The sequence below is a fragment of the Poromitra crassiceps genome, assembly GCF_964638095.1.
Source record: "Poromitra crassiceps genome assembly, chromosome: 1".
Taxonomy (NCBI): Eukaryota; Metazoa; Chordata; class Actinopteri; order Beryciformes; family Melamphaidae; genus Poromitra; species Poromitra crassiceps.
The window spans coordinates 37080957-37103570 of NC_139623.1; the positions used below are offsets into that span (position 1 = coordinate 37080957).

At 42.4% G+C, this 22614-nt stretch overlaps 1 protein-coding gene across 1 annotated transcript; it reads left to right on the forward strand.

The window, feature by feature from the left end:
- Window positions 1-12: 12 nt before the first annotated feature.
- On the forward strand, window positions 13-21533 carry mrpl13 (mitochondrial ribosomal protein L13). The gene is made up of 7 exons (XM_083635754.1): window positions 13-94; window positions 745-868; window positions 4867-4960; window positions 10212-10272; window positions 12571-12657; window positions 14344-14465; window positions 21093-21533. Exons 1-7 carry the CDS (start codon window positions 68-70, stop codon window positions 21115-21117), a joined length of 540 nt encoding a protein of 179 aa, XP_083491880.1. The 5' UTR covers window positions 13-67; the 3' UTR covers window positions 21118-21533.
- The last annotated feature ends 1081 nt before the right edge of the window (window positions 21534-22614 follow it).

Consider the following 22614-nt stretch of genomic DNA (forward strand, 5'->3'; position numbering starts at 1 on the left):
AGCGTCATCTACATGCGACCATGTGAGCCGGCCAGGGTCAAACCTGTGATTGTGTTACTAGTCAAACATGTCGAGTTTCTCTAGATCTTCACAGGTAATTTACACAATCCACATTACACGCTGTCTCGTGAAACACTCCTCTCAGCATTTAACGTGCCGTTAGTGACGCTTCACACTGCAGACTTGTATCGTTATATCAGCTATCGTTAGCTAGCGCGCCTAACGGAATGGCTTCGATGTGCGTGACATTACATGGTTTGTCAATGCCAAGTGATGTTCTGTAAGGAGAATCAGGTTAACACGGTGGTGGTGTTAAATCAGGAGGTTGTGACAGTGTCGGGGAATTTGATGAATTGTATAAATGTGCTATACTGCTTCACCACAAAACAAGCAACTGTTTAGCCTACTCCTTTAGAGCTTTTCTGACCAAAAACAACACCATCAACAACATCATTATTAGCACATCTGTAAGGAATACACAGCTTGTAGATTATGGAAGCCGTGTCAGTTATGGAAAGCCATGGCATTTTTTTCCTCAGGACCTCGGTGGGAAACCTGAAAAGGAGACCGAAGAACTGCTACACATGTCTCCAGTGATGACATTTTTGAATAGGAACCCAACTTCCTCCTTGCCTCATGCCATTGCTGTCTCATGCCTCTTTCCTCTCTCATCCCACTCACCCTGTCATCATCATGGTATCAATCATGGCAGTTTATTTACCCCCCCTCCCTCCCTCCATTCAGCAATGGGCAACCTTCGCCCGTTCGTGGTTCCTCATCGATGCCAGGATGCAGCCTCCTGGGAAGATAGCTGCCATGTGTTCAGTTCGTCTACAGGGGAAACACAAACCCATCTACCATGCACTGAGTGAGTAGGAGATCTGTCACACAGCACACATATACACTTACACAAGTAACTTTCTAACCTTCTAACTCTATAAACCCCCTGGTTCTTACATATTAAACCACAATCCTGACTGTACTACACTAGATTAGTGGGTTAGTGAGGTAACTTCAGGTTTAACCATGGGTTTCCCATCCTACGACGGTGGTTCACTTCATACCGGGGTAGATCACACCATGGCAACTTGTGCTAAACAGCTAACCTGCTCCGGACGAGGTTAAATTCAGCGGATTAGATCAAAATGCATGAAAGACCTGCCTTCTGACCAATCAATTCTCTGGAAACAGGCAGTCACCATTCCCACAGGTCCCATATGGAAAATATAGTGCATTCAAATTAAGATCACAATAAAAACCTGAAAACCATTATCAATGGCTCAGAATTAACTGACAGTGAATTGCTGTTCGCACGACAACATGTAATCATGTTGTTTTCCATGCAAAATTATTAGAATCAGAATCAGAATCAGAAAGACTTTAATGATCCCCGGGGGGAAATTGGGACAGGTTACAGTAGCTCGCACTCAGAACACAACATAGCATAAAATAAACAGTAGTAAAATGCGATAAGTAAGCAAAAATAAAGTAGAGTACGTATAAAGTAATCAAAATAAGTAAGTAAGTGATGTACATTACGTGATAATTGCAGTTATTGCACACTGGACTTATATTAAGTCGGCTTGCCCTTTACATTACACGTGGCTCAGCCAGGCACAGTTAACCTATCGGCTGGCTCAGTCTCAGGGAGTGAGCGTCTCCAAGGTTCTCTTTTAAGAGAGGCGTTAAAGAGTCCAATGGCCACAGGCAGGAATGATTTCCTGTGCCTCTCCGTATTGCATCTAGGTGGGATCAGCCTCTCACTGAACGTGCTCCTGTGTTTGACTAGCACGCCGTGGAGTGGGTGCGAGTCATTGCTCATGATGGAGCCTAGCCTGGCCAACGTTCTCTTCCCCGACACCGCAGTCAGAGAGCATTATATTGGAGATATAGCAGGTAGTATACTTAATTGACCATATTTTTATGGATTAATGTTAGTGTTGCATATGATTTGCGCTAACATTTAATTAACTGGTTTCCCAACAGTATGTGTGGTTCAATGTCCAATGTCGGCTACAGGCATCCCCGAACATGAGTGCGACTTTATGAATAGAAAATCTTTTTACAGCCTCATTGTGTCCAACCTAACCTATCTACCTATTGTATCAATGAAAATTATTCCTATCATGTCCTATAACTTGTTCTTCATGAGAGAGAAGAACTCAGTTATCCATTTCTTTCCGATAGCCATGTGTTGAAAATGTCAGTAGGAAATAGTAGGGCTTATATCACCCTATATTAAATCTATATTGTCTATGTCTTCTTGTAGGAATATTTAGAGGTTCAAGCCCCCGAAGAGGGCTGGAAACCCTATTGTATTTGCTATGTTTGTATCTTATTATTATTATTATTATTATTATTATTATTTTCCTTCCGTAAAACTGTGTGTATCTCAAAAACCCTAAGGCCCACACTAACCAAATTTGGCACCTAGGCTAGAAAACTCACCCACTACTCAGAAACAAAAAATTACACCAATCTACCAAAGTTTGGCGATATAACCAACACCTCATTTCCTGTTTTTCTAACCAAAAATACCACTGGCCCAATGACAGATATGACAGATATGCAAGCCCCTTTGGGGGCAATAGGCTTGAACCCCTGGTTTTGCCGCTTATATTTGATATTTTATTTATTTATTGCCCAATTCTATGCTATTATGGTACACTTTGGCATTTATATTCTATACACTATCGTTCCCTGCTGAATCATATTCCCACTTCTGCTGTAGTGTGTAACAATCTTTCCGCATGGGGATCATCTTTATCTTAACCAAATCATCTGGCCTAATAATAATAATAATAATAATAATAATAATAATAATAATAATAATAATAATAATAATAATAATAATAATGATAATAAATCACTTTCTACATTGATTCTGTAGCTCCTCAGAATTATAATAATATCCAAGATTAGAGGAATGATTGTTCAGTGGGACCATCACATCATGATGAGTGATAGAGATATTTATTAATTGAGCCATACGTGTGGAGTCTAAAGCTTCATACTGATGTTGGTCTGGGGCCAAAAGTGTAGGACCACGATCTTCCGGCACCAACGCACCATAGTCTTCCAGCGGAAACAGAAACGGTCTGTGCTTTATGTTTGTGCTAAAAAAAACAATTCTGCCCTGAAAACAGGGCATCATAGTAACGTAAATAAATGTGATGCACATAATCTAACTATGTAGCTACAAAGATACAATTAACAAACTCCATATACAACCATCTTTCTATGGGGCACAAAGCGGTAACCCCACCGGAAGACCCACCGGAAACACCACTGGGGGCGGGTCTTAGGGAGGAAGACCCAAGACCCGCCCCCACTAATGCACACCACCAATCTCTCTCTCCTTTGAGAGAGAGCCTGGTGACGTGAGGTTATACTATACTTACCGTAATGTAAATTTAAACTGGGATTCCACATTACCGCCCCTCCCTAAAAGGGCATTCAGAGGTTTTATTGAGCTGAAGGTGGTGAATTCAGGTAGTAGGCGAATATTTGATTATGAAGACAAAATGCTGTTCAAAGAAATGACTGATATGCTGATAAAATAGGTAACTTTAGATAGTCTTTAAGTAACAAACTAATATCCCACAAGGATTTTGATTCTGACATGTAAAGCTCTGCTAATTGATGCGCTTTGATCATAGACTTTAAAAAGAGATACTCGCTTAGAGACGGATTGAATGAATCAATGAGGAAATGAAACAGTGTGTGTCTCTGGATCTGTCCATGTCACATGTGATTGGCTATTTGTTACAAACCACGCCTCTTTCGTGTGCATGAGCTCATACTGTATGCATGAGCGTTTTCATGTGCACGAGCTCAAAGCTGGATGGGGAAATCCTGGGTTGACAGGCCGAGTAGATAACCGCCTTCGTGTGACAGGTTAGCTCGATTGCGATTGTTGGGGTTAGTCAATCCAGATCAAAGGGAAGATATCTTGGATCTGTTAACCGAGCGTCGTACTACAGCCCGCGGGGTTGTGGCAGCTCAATCCTGAGCTGAGTCTTGCTTTAGCATGGAACGGCCACATGATGGCGATAGAGGAATAGATATGAAATTCATGTATACCATTCTCAAAACATTGTTCTGGCTTTTGATGGATGAGCCTTTATTTGTCTTTGTCTCTGGCACACTTCCTGTTCTCCAGCACACTTCCTGTTCTCCAGCACATGGGTGATATTTTGTTGTAGTCAGCAGCAGACTAGTCTCTCCCCCCCAGACTCAAATATTACGTTGAATTGCTGCACTCCGCATACTACATAAATGAGTCTATGCCACTTCACAGCCACTGCTGGTTTTTGAAGGCGGGTTGAAATTGAATGAATGACAGGTCGTAGCACCGATGAGAGAGCGGTTCGAAAAATGGGCTGCGCCAGGTCGTTACTGATTGGGGAGGACTGAATCCATCACTGGCATAAGACTGGCCAAGTGAACGGTTCCCTCCCATAACCAACCGGCTGAGGGAAAGTGTCCCAGACCCAGAGAGAGCTCTACAGCATGCAGTAACGTAGTGTATCAGCGTAAGAACTCTCATGGGTCTGGCGTTGAGACTAGCAGCAGACTAACTAGCCATGTCTGTTTATCTGTCTCTCTGTAAAAAACCTGGGCAAAAATAGTTGTTTTCAGTATGTAGGACTTTTCCAGAAATTCCAGGTCAAAAGTGAAAAACATTTTGAGGAGTCACAGGAAAGAATTTAAAAGTCACTTTAGGGTAGTTTTATATGCGATGCATGGGTACAACATACCTGGCACGATCAAGCAGGCTCTAACAAACAATACAAATTATTTGCAAAGACATCAGCTGTCTTGTCCATCTTATCTGAGTGAAAATGCCTCTTCCTCTCTGTGCAGGTGACTGTGGCGACCATGTTGTCCTAATGAACAGCAGACACATTGCCTTCTCTGGGAACAAATGGGAGCAGAAAGTCTACTCATCACACACTGGGTAAAAATACAAACTACCTCACAAGAGCATTCCTGTTTCCCTGTCTACCTGTGCCCTGTGCTGATGCTAAAGAATCTCTGAATAATAGTACCAGTTTTGCCCACCTGCAAACCCAGGGTTAACCGTTAGGGCAGACCTGGGCAACTGGCGGCCGGCCGTGTGTGGCCCGTGCTGGAATTGCAAAACAAATTTCTTTTACAGTGCACCTGAACGCAACATGCAAGATACCTGCTGAATAAGTGTCCAAATGTTCATGTCATTCATGCCAATACTCCACTTCTGTTATAGCAATTCAGTCTGGAATATGGAATATCTTTCAATAATCTTTATGACTAAAAGGCTAAAAGTAATCTCATGTGTAAGAAATGACTGTTCTACATTGAAGTAAAAATTTAAATAATTAACTCATTGGTTTTGGATTTATTTAACCCTGCAGGGAGAGCAGGTGGTGACATAGGAGTGAGTGAGAAAAGGATCAAATATTGGTGGTTAAGACTGAATAATGACATCACAACTGTTAATTTAAAATGAGTTATTCCTCTAAACCTGGCTTCAAATGCCCAAAATATTTTGCGCCGAAGCGGTTCGGCCCCCGGCAACAATCTGGGTTTCTCATGTGGCCCCCCATGAAAAATTATTGCCCACCCCTGCGTTAGGGTCATGTGATGTGGTATTAACTAATGATGATGATGACCTATTAACTAATGTGTAAACAATCCAGGTTCTTCTGTATAGTTTTGTGTGGGTGGGATACAGGGCAAGGGTGCCGCCCTGTAATTATTCTGCGCTGACGTTTGCATCAGAGGCCCAGATGTCCTTTAGCTGCTGAAAAGCCTTTGATGTGCAATAAAAAGCTGCAGTCTCCAAGCAGTTTCTTTGTCTGGAATAGATCAAATACTGACTGTCATTCATTAAACACAAGTGCAGAATCAGAAATCGAATGCTGGCTTTATATCTTTTATATATTCATCAATTGAATGTCTTCCTCGGAAGTGTTAGTACAAACGGTGTAACTGCTGGGATGATTTTATTGTATGGTAATTTAATTTCCTCTGTCTTTGCATTATAGGAGCACTGTTTTGTATATGCACTATAGGGCTGCAACTAACGATTATTTTCATTATCGCTTAATCTGTCCATTATTTTCCCGATTAATCGATGAGTGGTTTGCTCTATAAAATGTCACAAAGTGGTGGAAAATGACAATCACTTTTTCCCAAAAGCCCAAGATGCCATCCTCAAATGTCTTCTTTTGTCCTGACCAACAGCCCACGACCCAAAGATACCCAGGTTTACTGTCATAGAAGACTAAAGAAACCAGAAAATACTCAATTCAAGAAGCTGGAATGAGAGAATTTTAATATTTTTGTCTTAAAATTAGTCCAAGCGATTAATCAATTATAAAAAATAGTGGCCGATTAATTTTCTGTCGATCGATTAATCGACTAATTGTTGGAGCTCTAGTTTAGCACCCCTATTCATTTGAAATGTGTGGAATCCAAGAGAAATGTCAGAGATGCTAAAGTGATACTGTTTTCTCATCATCTATAATGCAATATACCAAGTTCTGTGTAGTTTGTCAGGTAAAAGATCCACAAGCAAGTGCTGCACGATTAATCCAATCGCGATGTCAGCACGTGCGATTACATAACCGCAAAAGTGTGCGATTATTATTATTATTTTCATGTCTTTTTGAGTGTGTGTGTGTGTGTGCCTCTAAATGTTACACGCCACCCAGCAAACACGTTTCTCTGCCATCACACTGGTTATCAACACTAGCGGGAGACTTCTCCCATCCACTCCCGCAAATAAGTAATGTTATGCGCAGCAAGGTTACATCATGGATCATGGATGTTCTCTCTCTCCCTCGAGAGGGAGAGAGAGAACATCCATGACCATGATCGTTAACAGCGAGCTATGCTAATAACTAGCTAGCCGTTCAGAAACGCATGTAAACAGCCATGTGATTAGTGAGAACGTCAGTAAAATAAGGAGAGAGCTGCAGGTGCTTACAGTATACAGAACTAGTGCACGACGCAGCCACTCTTTACTCTATTCAAGCAAGCATTGAAGGTCCTGGATAAAAAAAACTAACAGCTATCATCACTGTGACATTATCAAGAAATATAACTTTCTAACATTTGAGAATTTCCTGTTGATTAGGGATGTTCATCAATTATCGAAAATCGATAATTGATCATTAAGGAATTGATTCGATCATGTGGAATTTTGATCGATTATTATTATTATTATTATTATTTATTTATTTTTTGCGGACTAGGTTTGGGTGGAATTCGTTCCTCCTCACCCCACTCCATTGCACGGCCGACTAACGTGAGGTGGAGCTTATAGTCTCTAGTTTTCTGGCTGGGCACGGGCCTTTGTGCCAACAAAACTGTTATAAACATGGGGAATTCATACCGGCATGCGCCGGGGACACAAACAAACGCACCCAGCGGTCTGCGGACCTCAGTGAGGCTCAGGCCTGTTGATTTGACTCTTGTGCTGTCAGCCAAGCTGGAAGACGCCGATTGCCTTACATGATGTAACCTGACATGTAACATGTTTGTTTACCTGGCCACAGCGCTAGTGTCTGATATTCTTACTACACAGCGGCATCACCATTATAGCTGGCCGAGAAGAACGCGCAACGTTATTACCAGACCAGAGTAAAAAAAAAAATATATATATTATTATTATTATTATTACGCTATCGATAATTGATCGTTAATTTTCCCGATTTTCGATTATGGAAATTGTTCAAAATGAACATCCCTACTGTTGATGGCAAATGTCTGTTTGTTGTATAGGATCTTCCACGGCCTTGCCCCCCCCCCCATTCAACAAATTTGTGACAAACCGTAACACCAGTGTCAGAACTACAAGAGCTTCCACTAGAGGGGACTGTTGCGTGCCATTTAGATCCACGAAATTCAGTCAATCTGCATTCACAGTTAAAGCGGGCGGGCTGTGGAACACCCTGCCAGCAGTCATTAAAGGCTGCAGTACTTTCAAAGCTTTTAAATCCTCTGTTAAGAAGTGGCTGAGAGAGGGTCAGTCTTGTGGCCACCTATAGGCATTAGTGTGGTCTCATGTTGTTGTGTATTGATTTATTTCTGACCATCTCCTCATTAAGGGTGTATTCACACCTATCTCGTTTGGAGCAGTTGTTCCGAAACTGAGAGCATTTTCCCCCTTGGTGCGGTTCGTTTGGGGGAGTGTGAACACAGCAATCGCACTCGGATGCGGGACAAAACAAGCGGACCGAGATCGCCAAGAAAGGGTGGTCTCGGTCCGCTTCCAAACGAACTCTGGTGCGGTTCGTTTGTGGTGAGAACGTGAGCCGACCTCGATCCGCCACAACAGCAGTAAACGGTGCGCATTTTTGGATAAACCAGCTGCCGTAGTCAGCTGTGCTGTGCGTAATGGCCTGAAGAACGAACATTTTTATCGTTTAAAAACAACATCTTTCAGATCCTGTTTTGGCAACTTGTGACTTGCATCGATAAACTTTGGGGGATTTTTGGATCATCACATCAGCAGTTTGAACTCAATCAACTTACCTCGGACCATGGGAAGCAACGTTAATGTGTTGAATCTCTAGGATTTTGCCTGTGTGCGTCCCTCTCTCTCCCTCTCTCTCGCTCTCTCTGGTCTCCATTCAATAAATGAAAACAAATCGTGGTAATCAGAGCCAGCCTTCTTTGTGATAAGATTGTCTGGTTCAATCAGACAATCAGACTGATTGCATGTCTTCCTCGAAATGTCCGTTATTATTAAATTATTTATTAATATTTTATTCCTGACAGGACAGGTGTTCATATAGCCTATGTCTCGGCTAATCCTCATCTCCGTGATAGTAGCCTAATAGCAGAATTTGCGAGGGTCTTTGATCTTCTATCTCCAAATTCCCAATAGCCTAAATAGGCTAAATAAATACATAGGCTTACATAGGCTACATAGCATACCTTAATAAATAAATGAAGAACTTTCTCCCTCTCTCTCTCTCCCGATCCCTCTCTCTTTCTTTCTTTCTCTCTCTCTCTCTCTCTCCTCGCAAGGCGGACGCCCGACATAGCCTAAAATGTAGGTCTAACAAAACGCATTTTTATAATCATATAGGAAAATCTCTGGGAATTATTTTGTCCATCCCGAGAGGCTATTAGCCTATCAGAGTCTCTGCTGGCCAATCCAGGAAGTTTGACAATACTATTTGGACCGTTTCATTTGTGGCTGTGTGAACACAAACGAACCAAGGCACAAATGCAACAATTGTATCAATTAAGTACCTGAATCGGAACAAAGCAAACGACCTACAGGTGTGAATACACCATAAGTGATCGTAGGGGATTGCTATCTACCTCTGTGTTCTATTTTACTGTTGTTGTACTGTTGTACTGTTGTACCTTGCTAATAGTAAGTATCATCATTTTTTTTTTATGTACTGTGTGCGCACAGGACTCTGTGCGCCCAGGGACTACAGATGCAAATGAGCTCTTAGCTATTTCTGGTGCAATATATTTATTGTGTACTGTCCCTGCTCAAATAAACAATAAAGATAAAGATTAAGTGCACAGTGGGTAATGACCCGCTGTGATGAAGAATATAGCGAGATTAACAAGGTTGATAGCAGCAAAACACTGTCGCAGCTGCCAGCAGCAGCACATCCAGACTTAACTGTCAGCCTGTCACATGACGCCTTCATGGTCCCTCGATAAAGTCTGCAGATGCACGTTACCTCACCTCTCTCTCAAGAAGCGTCACGTGAGTGTGGCGTTTAAGGCCATCTGTTGCTACAAAATAAATAAACGGGGTGTATCATTGTATTACTGGACAGACATGTAACTAACTTTGCAGTCTGAGCAAGCTTCTATGTGCTGTAACACAGTGCAGTTTCTATTTTTCTGTTGTTTCTTTTTTACATGTTTGGGACAGGCAAATGTCTCAAAATGTTTTATTTTTTTGTAAAGATAATTTTATTTCAAATTGTTTTATTTATTTAGTTTTAATATATTTTAAATTGTAATATATTTCATGTATTTTAGTCTGTGATATGTGAAACCATGGTATTTTTGTCCAAGGTTATCATACAGTCAAAAACTCATGCCGGCACATCCCTAGATATCATTTGTTTATTATATCGCAATCACAATCGCAAATCGCAATATTGTCCACCATAATCGCTAATCGCACCTTTCCCCCAAATCGTGCAGCACTACCACAAGCTAAGCATTATTTCTCTTTTCCAAAGGTATCCAGGTGGATTCAAACAGGTCACAGCTGCCCAGCTCCACCTAAAGGACCCAAAAGCTGTAAGTGTCATTTCCTGTATGAGTATTCTCCCTTTTCCCAATACTTGCACAAAACATATTCCAAAATCTCAAATAGGACACTGGCAATTCATAGAGATTAGTCTAATTTCTCCCTCTGCCATACTATGCAGAAGAGATTTTTTACTGGTTTGACACTTATCCCTCCCTTCATGTGTGCTATTCTTGCATATTAATGTGAAGTGTAGAGAAATGGGATTAAACTGGTGGATTTGTGGTCATGATGGCAGTGCTTGGGGGTTCTGAACATCAGCATGAGAAAGTCAATTGAAGGACATTTCCTGGCTTTTGGTTGTGTTGCATGGTTTTGGGGTGAGGACTTCATTTTGAAAAGTAGAGCCTTGCTTGCTACACACACACACACACACACACACACACACAGTGATAATTGCATTCCAATAGAGCTGAACAGTCACGTGACATTTCTTGCCCCGGAAGTGAGTTTCCCATTCAAAAACAAAAAATACAGATGTTATTTTATGTTTTTGCTCCAACTGAAATGTTTTATGGTCGCTCACGATTCAGTAGGTCACGGGTTGGCTTGGTTCCAGCCTTAAAAACTCGTTATATAAGGATTTTTCTAAATGTCTATGGAGAAAATGAATGGGGAACTCACTTCCGGGGCAAGAAATGTCACTTGACTGTTCAGCTCTATTGGATGTGACCTAAATACTTGACATATTAGCAGCCACTGCCAATTGCCTCCCAATGTTCTGCCATCTTGGCTTTGACACAAACGAGTGAAATAGAGAGTCATGTGACATGCAAACTGAAGTCATGTGACATGCAAACTGAAGTCATGTTTTACAGTGTCAGGCCCATGTAAGGCCATTCAGTTCAGATGTGCAACATCACTTTTTGAGTTCACAGCTCTTAAGCTTGAGGTGCCACACTTGGATCTAGTTTCCAAAGTAATGATGTATACACTGTGTTGTGTAAGCTGTGTTTTTGACCACAGATACGTGGTGTGCTAGTGTTTCACTAAAGAATGGCAAGTCTCAATCTGTTTCACTGCAATCTCACTTCATCACTGCCGTGCTTCTTATTGCTTCAAATGCTGTGTGATCACTTACTGCATTTGACGAGCCGAGTCCAAATAATAGCCCATCCTCCCTCTTATCTGCACGACGCGCACGACTCCTGTTCAGATTTAAACTTTGATCAGAGGAACACGTCACGGACTGAGCTCATGTTCTGCTTGCCGGGCTCTTCAGCATGAGCACTACGGTCCAGGAGGAGTGATTATGTTGCGTGGTAGCAACGGGACCGTCCAAGATACAGCAAGTGTTTGTAGGCCTTTTCAGCGTGGTGGACCTAGTGTACTAGAATTGTTCTTGTTATGTGATAATATGACAATTGCCAGGTAATTATAATATATGATAATTGGATGACTAAATGTGCCTTTGCTTACATACACCATTTTGTGATATACATTGTTATGTATTGAAACTGACCCCTGTGATTATCGTGATTTTGATTTCCAACCGTATCGCCCAGGCCCAGTATACCCTGCTTGATCTGCTCTCTCTCTCTCCTCCCCCTCCTCCCTACTCACTGCTCTCTCCCTTCTTTTGCTCCCCTCTCTCCCCCCTATAAGATTGTTCAATCCTGTTTATTGACATAACATTCTCTGTGAAGCCCTCTGAGACATGCTTGTGAACTTGGGCTATACAAATAAACTTGACTTGACTACAGTATGTGGGACTATAAGAAGTAGGCAAGTGACCCTTGTAAACCAGCAAATAAAGATCTTCTGTTATTGGCTGTTTGCAGATGCAGGTTTAAATCCAGCCTGGGACCACATACCTGTGCCCTGATGGTGCTTGCTTGAGGTTTTGAGGGGTGGAGAGAGAAGATGTAGAACTGTAATTGGAGGACAGATGAATGATTTGTCAGCGCTGCCTCTGTCCAGCATCTATAGCGAATATGTTTGTCCTCACATTCAGAAACATTGCATCTCCAGACACTTTTTTTTTTTTTTTTAAACAGAAGAAACCAGTTGGTTTTCCCATTCAAACCAATCGGTTGGCTTGTCCTGCAGCCAGAAAACTATTTCTATACATGGACGAAAATGTCGACTCGGCTGTCAGTTAAAGACAAAAGGAAAGGGAAAAGCTGGATAATGTAAAGTTGCTGTAGGACACTGTCACTGACTGACTCTTTATTCCTAGAAACAGTAACCGACTGTCTGGACTCCCTCTGATCAAACTCCCTTGCTTTTCCCCAGGCAGGGCATGTTGTAACCTTGTTCCCTGTCCCGCCTCCTCCTCCTCCCACCAGATCGTGAAGTTAGCAGTTTACGGCATGCTGCCCAGGAACCTGCTCAGACGCACCATGATGCAGCGGCTGCACATCTTCCCTGAAGACGTACGTCCACTCTGTCTCCCTGTCTCTGTGCCGACTAGTCTACCAGCTGTCCCTTCATCCTGGACATGTCGTCTCATCAAAGATTGTTTAGGTTTTACTTTTTACAGAGAGAGAGCATGTATCAGTCAATATCAATCCATTTTCCTGACCTTGATTAATCAAGGATAAGCTTTGGTACATGTACTCATATGCTCTTTTTCAGCTGCTTCACACATACATTTAAAACAAATTCATATCTAGGAGCTGCCTAGGACACCCATAGCCATCCACTGTTTGCTTATGGGCTAAGTGCCTTGCTCAAGAGCACCGTAACCATTGCTGTTGAGGGAGGAGACAGCATCATTTCTTCTCATTACCTAGATTTTCTCAGCCAGTCTGGACATTTGAGGTGTGTGGAGGTCCTGGCCTTAACAGGCAATGTACACCAGATGCGTTACAGCTACATTGCAGTGCGGATCCAGTGAAACTACCGGATCGACTCTCGCTCATGTTAATTGATGGGCGATACATGCGTTACGGAAAAATTACACACCTGTTGTATTTTTGTCAGATCCCGATCATCTGACAGATTACATGAGTGTGGGTCTGTTCGCAGCCGTACCGCATCTGTTCCAGAGGCGGTGTACATTAGCCCTAAGCCTGCTTCTTTAACCTTTATGCTACCGCTGGGCTGGCTGCTACTTTGACCAAACATAGTATATAATTAATACTACAACTGCTGCTTTGTAGTCACTAGACAACAGCGACTGAGAGATCAGTATTTGCTACAGTGTCAGTTTACTCAAGAGGGCGCGGTCCTTCTTGGCGAATTGTTACTGACGTTTCATTTAGCGAGCCCAGTCAGTCTGCTGGCCTCCACTCAGTCAGTCTGCTGGGCTCCGCTCATATCTTTTCAGGCACTCGAGTCTCTCAGTCTGTACAAGCTAATGGTATTGCAACATTAACTGACAATTATACTTACATCATTTCATCTGGATTGTTTGAACATTACATTGCAGCCAGCTTCATGCATCATAGCACCCAAAATCTATGCAAAACAATCATTTACCCTGTTAAATATTAACACTGACTGTACAGGAAATTCTCTGTTTGAGAGCATTCATTGCTTAGTTACCTCCATCCATGGGTGGCAAAAGCAGAAAATCGGCTCTTTGTGCTGTACCTTAATTCAGCTTTTTTGGCCAAGTATGTACACATACTACTCCACGGAATTGGACTCTCAATTTCTCAAAGTACGCACATACAGGAAGAAAGAAAGAAAGAAAGGTATGCCCAAGTCAAAAACTACAGTATAATAATTAAACTAAATTAAACTAAATAATTTAGCCTGGCCCTGGCTTGGCTTGATATCCAGCAGCAGAATTGTAAGCCTACATGCCTAATTTCAAGTAGACAGCCACCCCGAGCCTCATGAGCATCCGTAGTCCCTTCAGCAATTCCGAAGTGTGAACAGCTAACTCAGTGTAATGTCACCCACGAATATAGACCCAAATAGAGTTTTTAGGTGTTTCGTGATTGCTGCTAATCTTGGTATTCAGTCCGAACCATTTGCCTGCTCACTACTTCAACCTGTATCAGTCATGAATATTAATGCGTGTTGGAGTAGGAGATCCGGGGTGCAGCTGGCGCCTCCTTCAAATTCTTCTTCGTTCTCCTGTTCTCACTCTCTCTCCTCCTCCTCACCAGGAGCTACCAGAGGACATCCTAGCCAACCTGACGGAGGAGCTGCCTCAGCCCAGAGAAATCCCCAGGAGACTCAACGAGTACACCCAGGAGGAGATAGATGCCTTCCCCAGGCTGTGGACACCGTACGTAGATACATACACACACGGCGCACACACACATGCACACTGTATTACTGGGTTAGTTTCATTTATTTGAGTCCTGTACTAACCAGGAGAGACCAGAAGGGGGTGATGTTGAACTGTGCACCATCTCACACATCTCATTATGATCATTGCCTACTTGCTATATCTGTTAAAATACACTATATACTTAATATACTCCACTATGGCAAACTGGGCTCACATTAGCAGACATATTTTTCCCCCAGCTCTGTTTTAAATTGATAGCTGGTGTGTGTGTGTGTGTGTGTGTGTGTGTGTGTGTGTGTGTGTGTGTCTGTGTCTGTGTGTGTGTCTGTGTGTGTGTGTGCGCGTGCGTACGTGTGCGCATGTATATATGTGTATATATATATATAAAGTTGTTGATAATAATATTGGTGTCCTGCAGAAACTTTGTATCCCTAATATTTCACCATTTATTTATTTATTTATTTATGTCATTGTAATTGACAGCTGACATTGCCGCCAAACTGATTGGCACATGGGCATCAATGTGAAAATCAACTCTTTTATCCAGCAGTTCTTTTAAAAGCTGACTCTGACTTGCACGTACTCGATGTGTTTGAGGGGCGCGAGCGAGGGAGCATCTGTTATTCGGCATAATCAGATTCATGGCTTTTCTGAGTGAAGTCGTTTCTGGTGGGAGATGAGACTGACATTGAGCGTGACCCGTGGCTTTCTAGCATGATAATGTAGTCTAGTTGCGTCTCTCTGACAACTGGATCGCTCTCCCTCCCACCTGCTCAGTACTAGTCTCTTAACATCTCTCCATCCATCCATCCATCCATCCTCCTGCTGCTTATCCGCTTCAGGGTCACATTGGCAGCAGAGCAGCCCAGACCGCCTTTCCCCCAACAAGTCCCTCAATGTCCTCTTGGGGGATCTCCAGATGCCCAGAGGCATGTAGCCTAGTCCCTCCGGTGTGGGTATGTCATTTGGTGGATGCTTGTACCACATAGGCACAGCATTGTGAATGCATATTATGTAACTATTTGTTAGTCAGATTGGTAAACTCACACTTGACAGTTTACCTGAGGCCATTTCAGTGGTTCTAATGTGGTCAACTCCCCCATCTGCTTCTCCAAACAGCTCAAAACATATGCTGAGAATTATTTGCTACATCACACACACAAAAGTACAGTCTCTGAAAAGTAATAAAGAAGTATAAAAGTAAAAAGTACAGTCATGTCCATAAATATTTGGACAATTTGGACAACCCATTTTCTTCATTTTGGCTCTGTACACCACCACACTGGATTTTAAATTAAACAATCAAGATTCGCTTTAAGTGCAGACTTTCAGCTTTAATTTGAGGGTATTTACATCCAAATCAGGTGAACGGTGTAGGAATTACAACCATTTTTATACGTGGCCCCCTTTTTTAAGGGACCAAAAGAAATTGGACAAAATAACATAATCATAAATCAAATTGTCACTTTTAATACTTGGTTGAAAATCCTTTGCAGTGACTCAATAACAGCCTGAAGTCTGAAACCCATAGACATCACCAGAAGTTGGGTTTTGTCCCTGGTGATGCTCAGTCTGGCAGCCCTCTACCGCAACTGTCTTCAGTTCCTCCTTGTTCTTGGAGCATTTTCCCTTCAGTTTTGTCTTCAGCAAGTGAAATGCATGCTCAATTGGATTCAGCTCAGGTGATTGATTTGGCCATTGCAGAACATTTCACTTCTTTGCCTTAAAACACTCTTCAAGATTCAAGATTCAAGATTTTTATTGTCACTCCGTGGTACAAGTATCACGTGTGAAATTCTTGTGCTGTGGACTCCATTTACAACATAGTACAAATATAACAGGGCATATGAGTGCAAAAACAACAAAAGACACAACAAGCAATAAGGCAGTAGAGTGATCTTTAGTTGCTTTCGCAGTATGTTTCGGGTCATTGTCCATCTGCACTTTGAAGCCCTGTCCAATGAGTTCTGAAGCATTTGTCTGAATATGAGCAGATCATATTGCCCCAAACACTTCAATCCTGCTGCTTTGTCAGCAGTCACATCATCAAGAAGTACAAGGGAACCAGTTCATTGGCAGCCATACATGCCCCATGCCATAACACTACCACCACCACCACCACCACCATGCCATAACACTACCACCACCACCATGCCATAACACTACCACCACCACCATGCCATAACACTACCACCACCACCACCATGCCATAACACTACCACCACCACCATGCCATAACACTACCACCACCACCATGCCATAACACTACCACCACCACCATGCCATAACACTACCACCACCACCATGCCATAACACTACCACCACCACCATGCCATAACACACCACCATGCCATAACACTACCACCACCACCATGCCATAACACTACCACCACCACCATGCCATAACACTACCACCACCACCATGCCATAACACTACCACCACCACCATGCCATAACACTACCACCACCACCACCATGCCATAACACTACCACCACCACCACCACCACCATGCCATAACACTACCACCACCACCACCATGCCATAACACTACCACCACCACCACCATGCCATAACACTACCACCACCACCATGCCATAACACTACCACCACCACCACCATGCCATAACACACCACCATGCCATAACACTACCACCACCACCACCATGCCATAACACTACCACCACCATGCCATAACACTACCACCACCACCACCATGCCATAACACACCACCATGCCATAACACTACCACCACCACCACCATGCCATAACACTACCACCACCATGCCATAACACTACCACCACCACCACCATGCCATAACACTACCACCACCACCACCATGCCATAACACTACCACCACCACCATGCCATAACACTACCACCACCATGCCATAACACACCACCATGCCATAACACTACCACCATGCCATAACACTACCACCACCACCATGCCATAACACTACCACCACCACCATGCCATAACACTACCACCACCATGCCATAACACTACCACCACCACCATGCCATAACACTACCACCACCATGCCATAACACCACCACCACCACCACCATGCCATAACACTACCACCACCACCACCACCATGCCATAACACTACCACCACCACGCCATAACACTACCACCACCACCACCATGCCATAACACTACCACCACCATGCCATAACAGTAACACTACCACCACCATGCCATAACACTACCACCACCACCACCATGCCATAACACTACCACCACCATGCCATAACACTACCACCACCACGCCATAACACTACCACCACCACCACCATGCCATAACACTACCACCACCATGCCATAACAGTAACACTACCACCACCATGCCATAACACTACCACCACCACCACCACCATGCCATAACACTACCACCACCATGCCATAACACACCACCATGCCACAACACTACCACCACCACCACCACCACCATGCCATAACACTACCACCACCACCACCACCATGCCATAACACTACCACCACCACCACCACCATGCCATAACACTACCACCACCATGCCATAACACACCACCATGCCATAACACTACCACCACCACCACCATGCCATAACACACCACCATGCTTCACTGATGAGTCACCACATTAGAGTTTACATGCCCATGCCATAACACTAGCACCACCACCATGCTTCACTGATGAGTCACCACATTAGAGTTTACATGCCCATGCCATAACACTAGCACCACCACCATGCTTCACTGATGAGTCACCACATTAGAGTTTACATGTCCATGCCATAACACTAGCACCACCACCATGCTTCACTGATGAGAGTCACCACATTAGAGTTTACATGCCCATGCCATAACACTAGCACCACCACCATGCTTCACTGATGAGTCACCACATTAGAGTTTACATGCCCATGCATGGCATAACACTAGCACCACCACCATGCTTCACTGATGAGTCACCACATTAGAGTTTACATGCCCATGCCATAACACTAGCACCACCACCATGCTTCACTGATGAGAGTCACCACATTAGAGTTTACATGCCCATCCTGACCGGGACAGCAGGGGGAAATTGGCCAAAGTACAATTGGGGAGAAAATGGGGGGAAACATCAGAAAAAAGTAAAGTAACATGCCTGTTTTAAAAGTGTAAGGATACAGCTATTTGTGTTAAAATGTAGGGAGTAAAAGTAAAAAGTTGCCAGAGAAATAAACACTCGGTAAAGTACAGATACCTGAAAATCCTACTTAAGTACAGTAAGTATTTGTGCTTAGTTAGTTCCCATCTCTGCCTACCGCTATTCTTAATTTCAGAAATCATTGGAATTCCATCCTCTTCTCTTCCATCTTTGAGTGAAAGGCGTGATTATAAATTACTTTGATCTTATTTAGCTTACTTAAATTACCTATTTATTTAAGGGTTTCATGTTGCTAAATTCATAGCTTTTGTCTATGATGATTGATCACTGTAAAGTTTTGATACATTTCCGGATCACTCACTGTTTAAAAACTGTGTTTTTATACTGTTGTACCCTGCCTAGTCAAATTTTAATAAATGAAACTTGAAGCTTGAAAAAGAAATCTTCAAATAAGAAGTAGCCGAATTAAAGTGAACAGTACTAAAGAACTAAATAAAATGAAAAGTGTATTTACAATGATCAAATCAAATGTTTTGTTGTCCATCTGATGAAATAGATAGATGAGATGACATGTGGTTGTGTATGAAGCATACTGCTGTGAGTCCTGTGCAGTTAGACATGTTTCTTTCACACATGTGGAACACCTCTGTAGAGTACCTGCAGCTTTGTATGTGGATTTTGGTTAATGCTTGAAATAAGGTCTCTGGTTAACAAAAGTGTATGAAACAGCGGACTTTGTGTTCAGCAAGATAATCTTCACAAATGAGGACCACTTTTTATGATTTTCAAAGCGTAAATGCGTTTTTTTAACGCAATTTTCAGAAAAAGCTTAAAAAAGACTGTTTTACATTCAGACTTCATCCTGTGTGTGTATGTGAACCCATGCATATAGTATCTATATGTGCTCATTTATTGCTGTCAGAGCGTGTGTGCATGGTGATAAATGAGCCGTTTCTTATAGTTTACTGCTCCAATCTCCTCAGCCAATCAGTGCGGCTGCTCAGGCCTGTCGCTGTGCGGTCGTCAAGGTCAAGCCAATCCTGGGTCTTTATTTAAGACTTGGGCCTTAGCTTTGTTATTAATATTCACTCGGAGCCCTTTTTATTCCGTTTTTGTGATCAAATGTGTTTGTGTGTGTCAGGGTCGAGGGTTTAGGTCATCGAGTGCCATTCAATCGTTGCAATTTATTAAACACATAGTTAATATTCTCTCAGAAATCCTTGGAGCAGTAGCGGCGGCAAAATACTATTATTGGATAAGCACCCGCTTCCCTCCCTCCCCACATTCGCACGCACGCAAGCACATGCGTGCACACACACACACACACACACACACACTCATAAACACTCATATCACGATATCGATATAGTATCAAGCCCTACACCAGGGGGTCACCTGATATACACACACACACACAAAAGATGGGAAATCAGTGGCCACTGTTTTCTTACAATTTACTTCTAAACCGTGAACATGGATTAGTAAACCATGCACACATGTTAATAACTACAGTGACAACATCAAATGGGCCTATACACAGTGAGCCAGAGCCATTACACACTGCTTGGCATACATATAGTGAGCTGTAATAGCCATTAGGCCATACATGCAAATGAAAGTGGATACCGCTGTATGTGAACCATAACCATTGATTAATCACATCAGTAGGTCTAATTTATGATGCAATATGTGTTTAATGAAACCAATTTACTCACCTATAAATCATGCTTGATGAAAAAGCATGTTAATTAAATTGTATATGCAACACTGTGGGCCGCTGTGGTGTCTGTTTGACGTTCTCAATATACATATGACTAATCTGTGGGCATGGTTTAGGACTCCGTGCGCACTAATTAATAATTCAACGGCACGGGTTACTATTCCATGCGCATGGTTTGCTATTCCATATTATTCAATCCATGCCTATCAACGTTTGTTTTTACTCCTGCCTCAGTGACGCGTGTATCTTCAACCGCTTTCATAAACTTTGTTTCCAGATTTCAGCTGTGCTACACTATGGAATCAAATCTACATTTTAAAAGAAATTAGGTTGCTATTCATTCCATTGGATAGAAAAAGCTCACATTCCATGGGTAGATGTAAAATATTGTATTGCTTCGCTGAATCTGATTGGATAAAAGGCCCCACACTCAGTACACAAACATGTGCTCAGACATAGAAAAGCGACAACATTAATGTAGCGCTGTAGTTGATGGCAGAGCTATTATACTTGATAATAACATTTTTCTGCTTTTTATCAAAACCAATAGGCCATTCACTGATAATATCTGTCTCGTTCAATCTCTGCTCTAAATTAAAGAGGAAAAAATACAGAAAGAGGCTGCTCTGTCTGGTCTCCTTTTGAAAAGAAAAGATATGATCTGTGTGGTTTCTTCATCTGTCATTTTCTCTGTGTTTTTTTGTTCTAATCAGATGTTTTCCGTGCTTTCTCCATGAATGTGTTTTGTGTTTTCTCCTCAGACCCGAAGACTACAAGATGAAGTGAATGCTGCACAGTGTGACCAGAGCTGACAGTTCGGCCAGGTTGTATCATATCGACACCATGTTGTCAGTGATACCTGCAAACATGTAATATCCTCTACTGTTATTCTGGGACTTGGTCAAGCATTCTAAAAATCAATGGCCGTGTGTGGCTCACTTGGTAGCACGCGTGCCACGGAGCCTCAGTCCTTCGAACCCGCGGCCGACGCGGGAATCCGACCCGAGGTCCTTTGTCATCCCCTCTCTCTCCCCACCTTTCCTGTCTGCCTACTATGTCCTATCTAAATAAAGGCAAAAAATCAATGGCCAAACCATTTTTGTAAGATTTTCTCATGCACATGTGATAAAAAAAAAATTACTCTGTTACAGACCTTGTCTTGACGAGGAACATTGTTTATTTGATTTTCCCTGTTGATGAGAAAATGTAAAAAAGCTCAGCCTGTGCAGAAAAGAGGGTTCAAAGTCTGTTGTGCTCCTGTGTGAATTGAGCCGAGAGCTCTGGTTGTGTCTTGCTGGAGTCTCGTCTTCTGCCTCAGAACTGGACTTTCTGAAGCATCTAAAGCACTAAGCAGTGGTAAAGTTGATGCAGATATACAACCTGCGTATAACCCTTTCTGTGGGAGTACACCTCCCTATCCGTTCTATTGCTCTTGACAATAACACAAATATGACCCGATTTGACACAGATTCTGATTTATTTTACTCTGTGCCACAACTCTGATGAGGGAAAATGAGATTCCATCGTTTTTTTCTCTCTGATTATACGACCATGAGAAGATCAGATCTGGCCTTTATAGAAATAAATACATCTGATCCAGCTGTGGTGGATGGTGGGATCACAGAGAAACCAGCTCCTTCACTACCAGGACTGGACTGTTGGCACTCAGGTCATCTTCCTACAATTGGCTTTCAGTAGGAAGGTGATTGACTTTGGGCAAGATGCTTCAGGGAAACCCAACCTCGTACTTGTGAAAGTTTTCTTTCCTTTTGCCAGTGTATGTTAGATTTCCATCGTGTTGTCAAAATAAATGTCAGTGCTTTTTGCATTTAATTGTAAAATAGGCTAAACAATTAATGACCCTGTTCTTGTCAAGTAGTTTTTATGGGAATAAATCATGTGATATTGTAGAAACTGTGGTCAAAGTTTAATGCGCTCCCCTTTTTTTAAACCAAATTAAACATTCAGCCTAAAACACACAATTTCCGTAGTCTCATTCATTACAGGTTTATTCGTTATAAAAGCAAACAAAATAGAAAATAAATAAGTTCATACTGTACCAAGGGGTTTCGTGGTGAGACACATTCCACAGGGAACTGCTCTTAAAGACGAGCTGAACCCAAAAATGATTTTTCTTTTCTTTTAGTTCAAATATCTGGGTATTCAGTGCACCTATTTAATAATGTTTGCCAAAAAAAATCACAAAAATCAAATTTCTTTCATTTTCCACACTTTTTCACATCAAAAGTTCATTTTTCAAGATTTCATTCATAACAGTAATCT

Bases quoted from the DNA above. Each gene is read 5' to 3' on its own strand.
- mrpl13 (XM_083635754.1), top strand. From the start codon at position 68: ATGTCGAGTTTCTCTAGATCTTCACAG. The intron at 869-4,866 runs GTGAGTAGGAGA...CTCTCTGTGCAG, and splicing joins ACCCATCTACCATGCACTGA to GTGACTGTGGCGACCATGTT. The intron at 14,466-21,092 runs GTACGTAGATAC...TTTTCTCCTCAG, and splicing joins TTCCCCAGGCTGTGGACACC to ACCCGAAGACTACAAGATGA.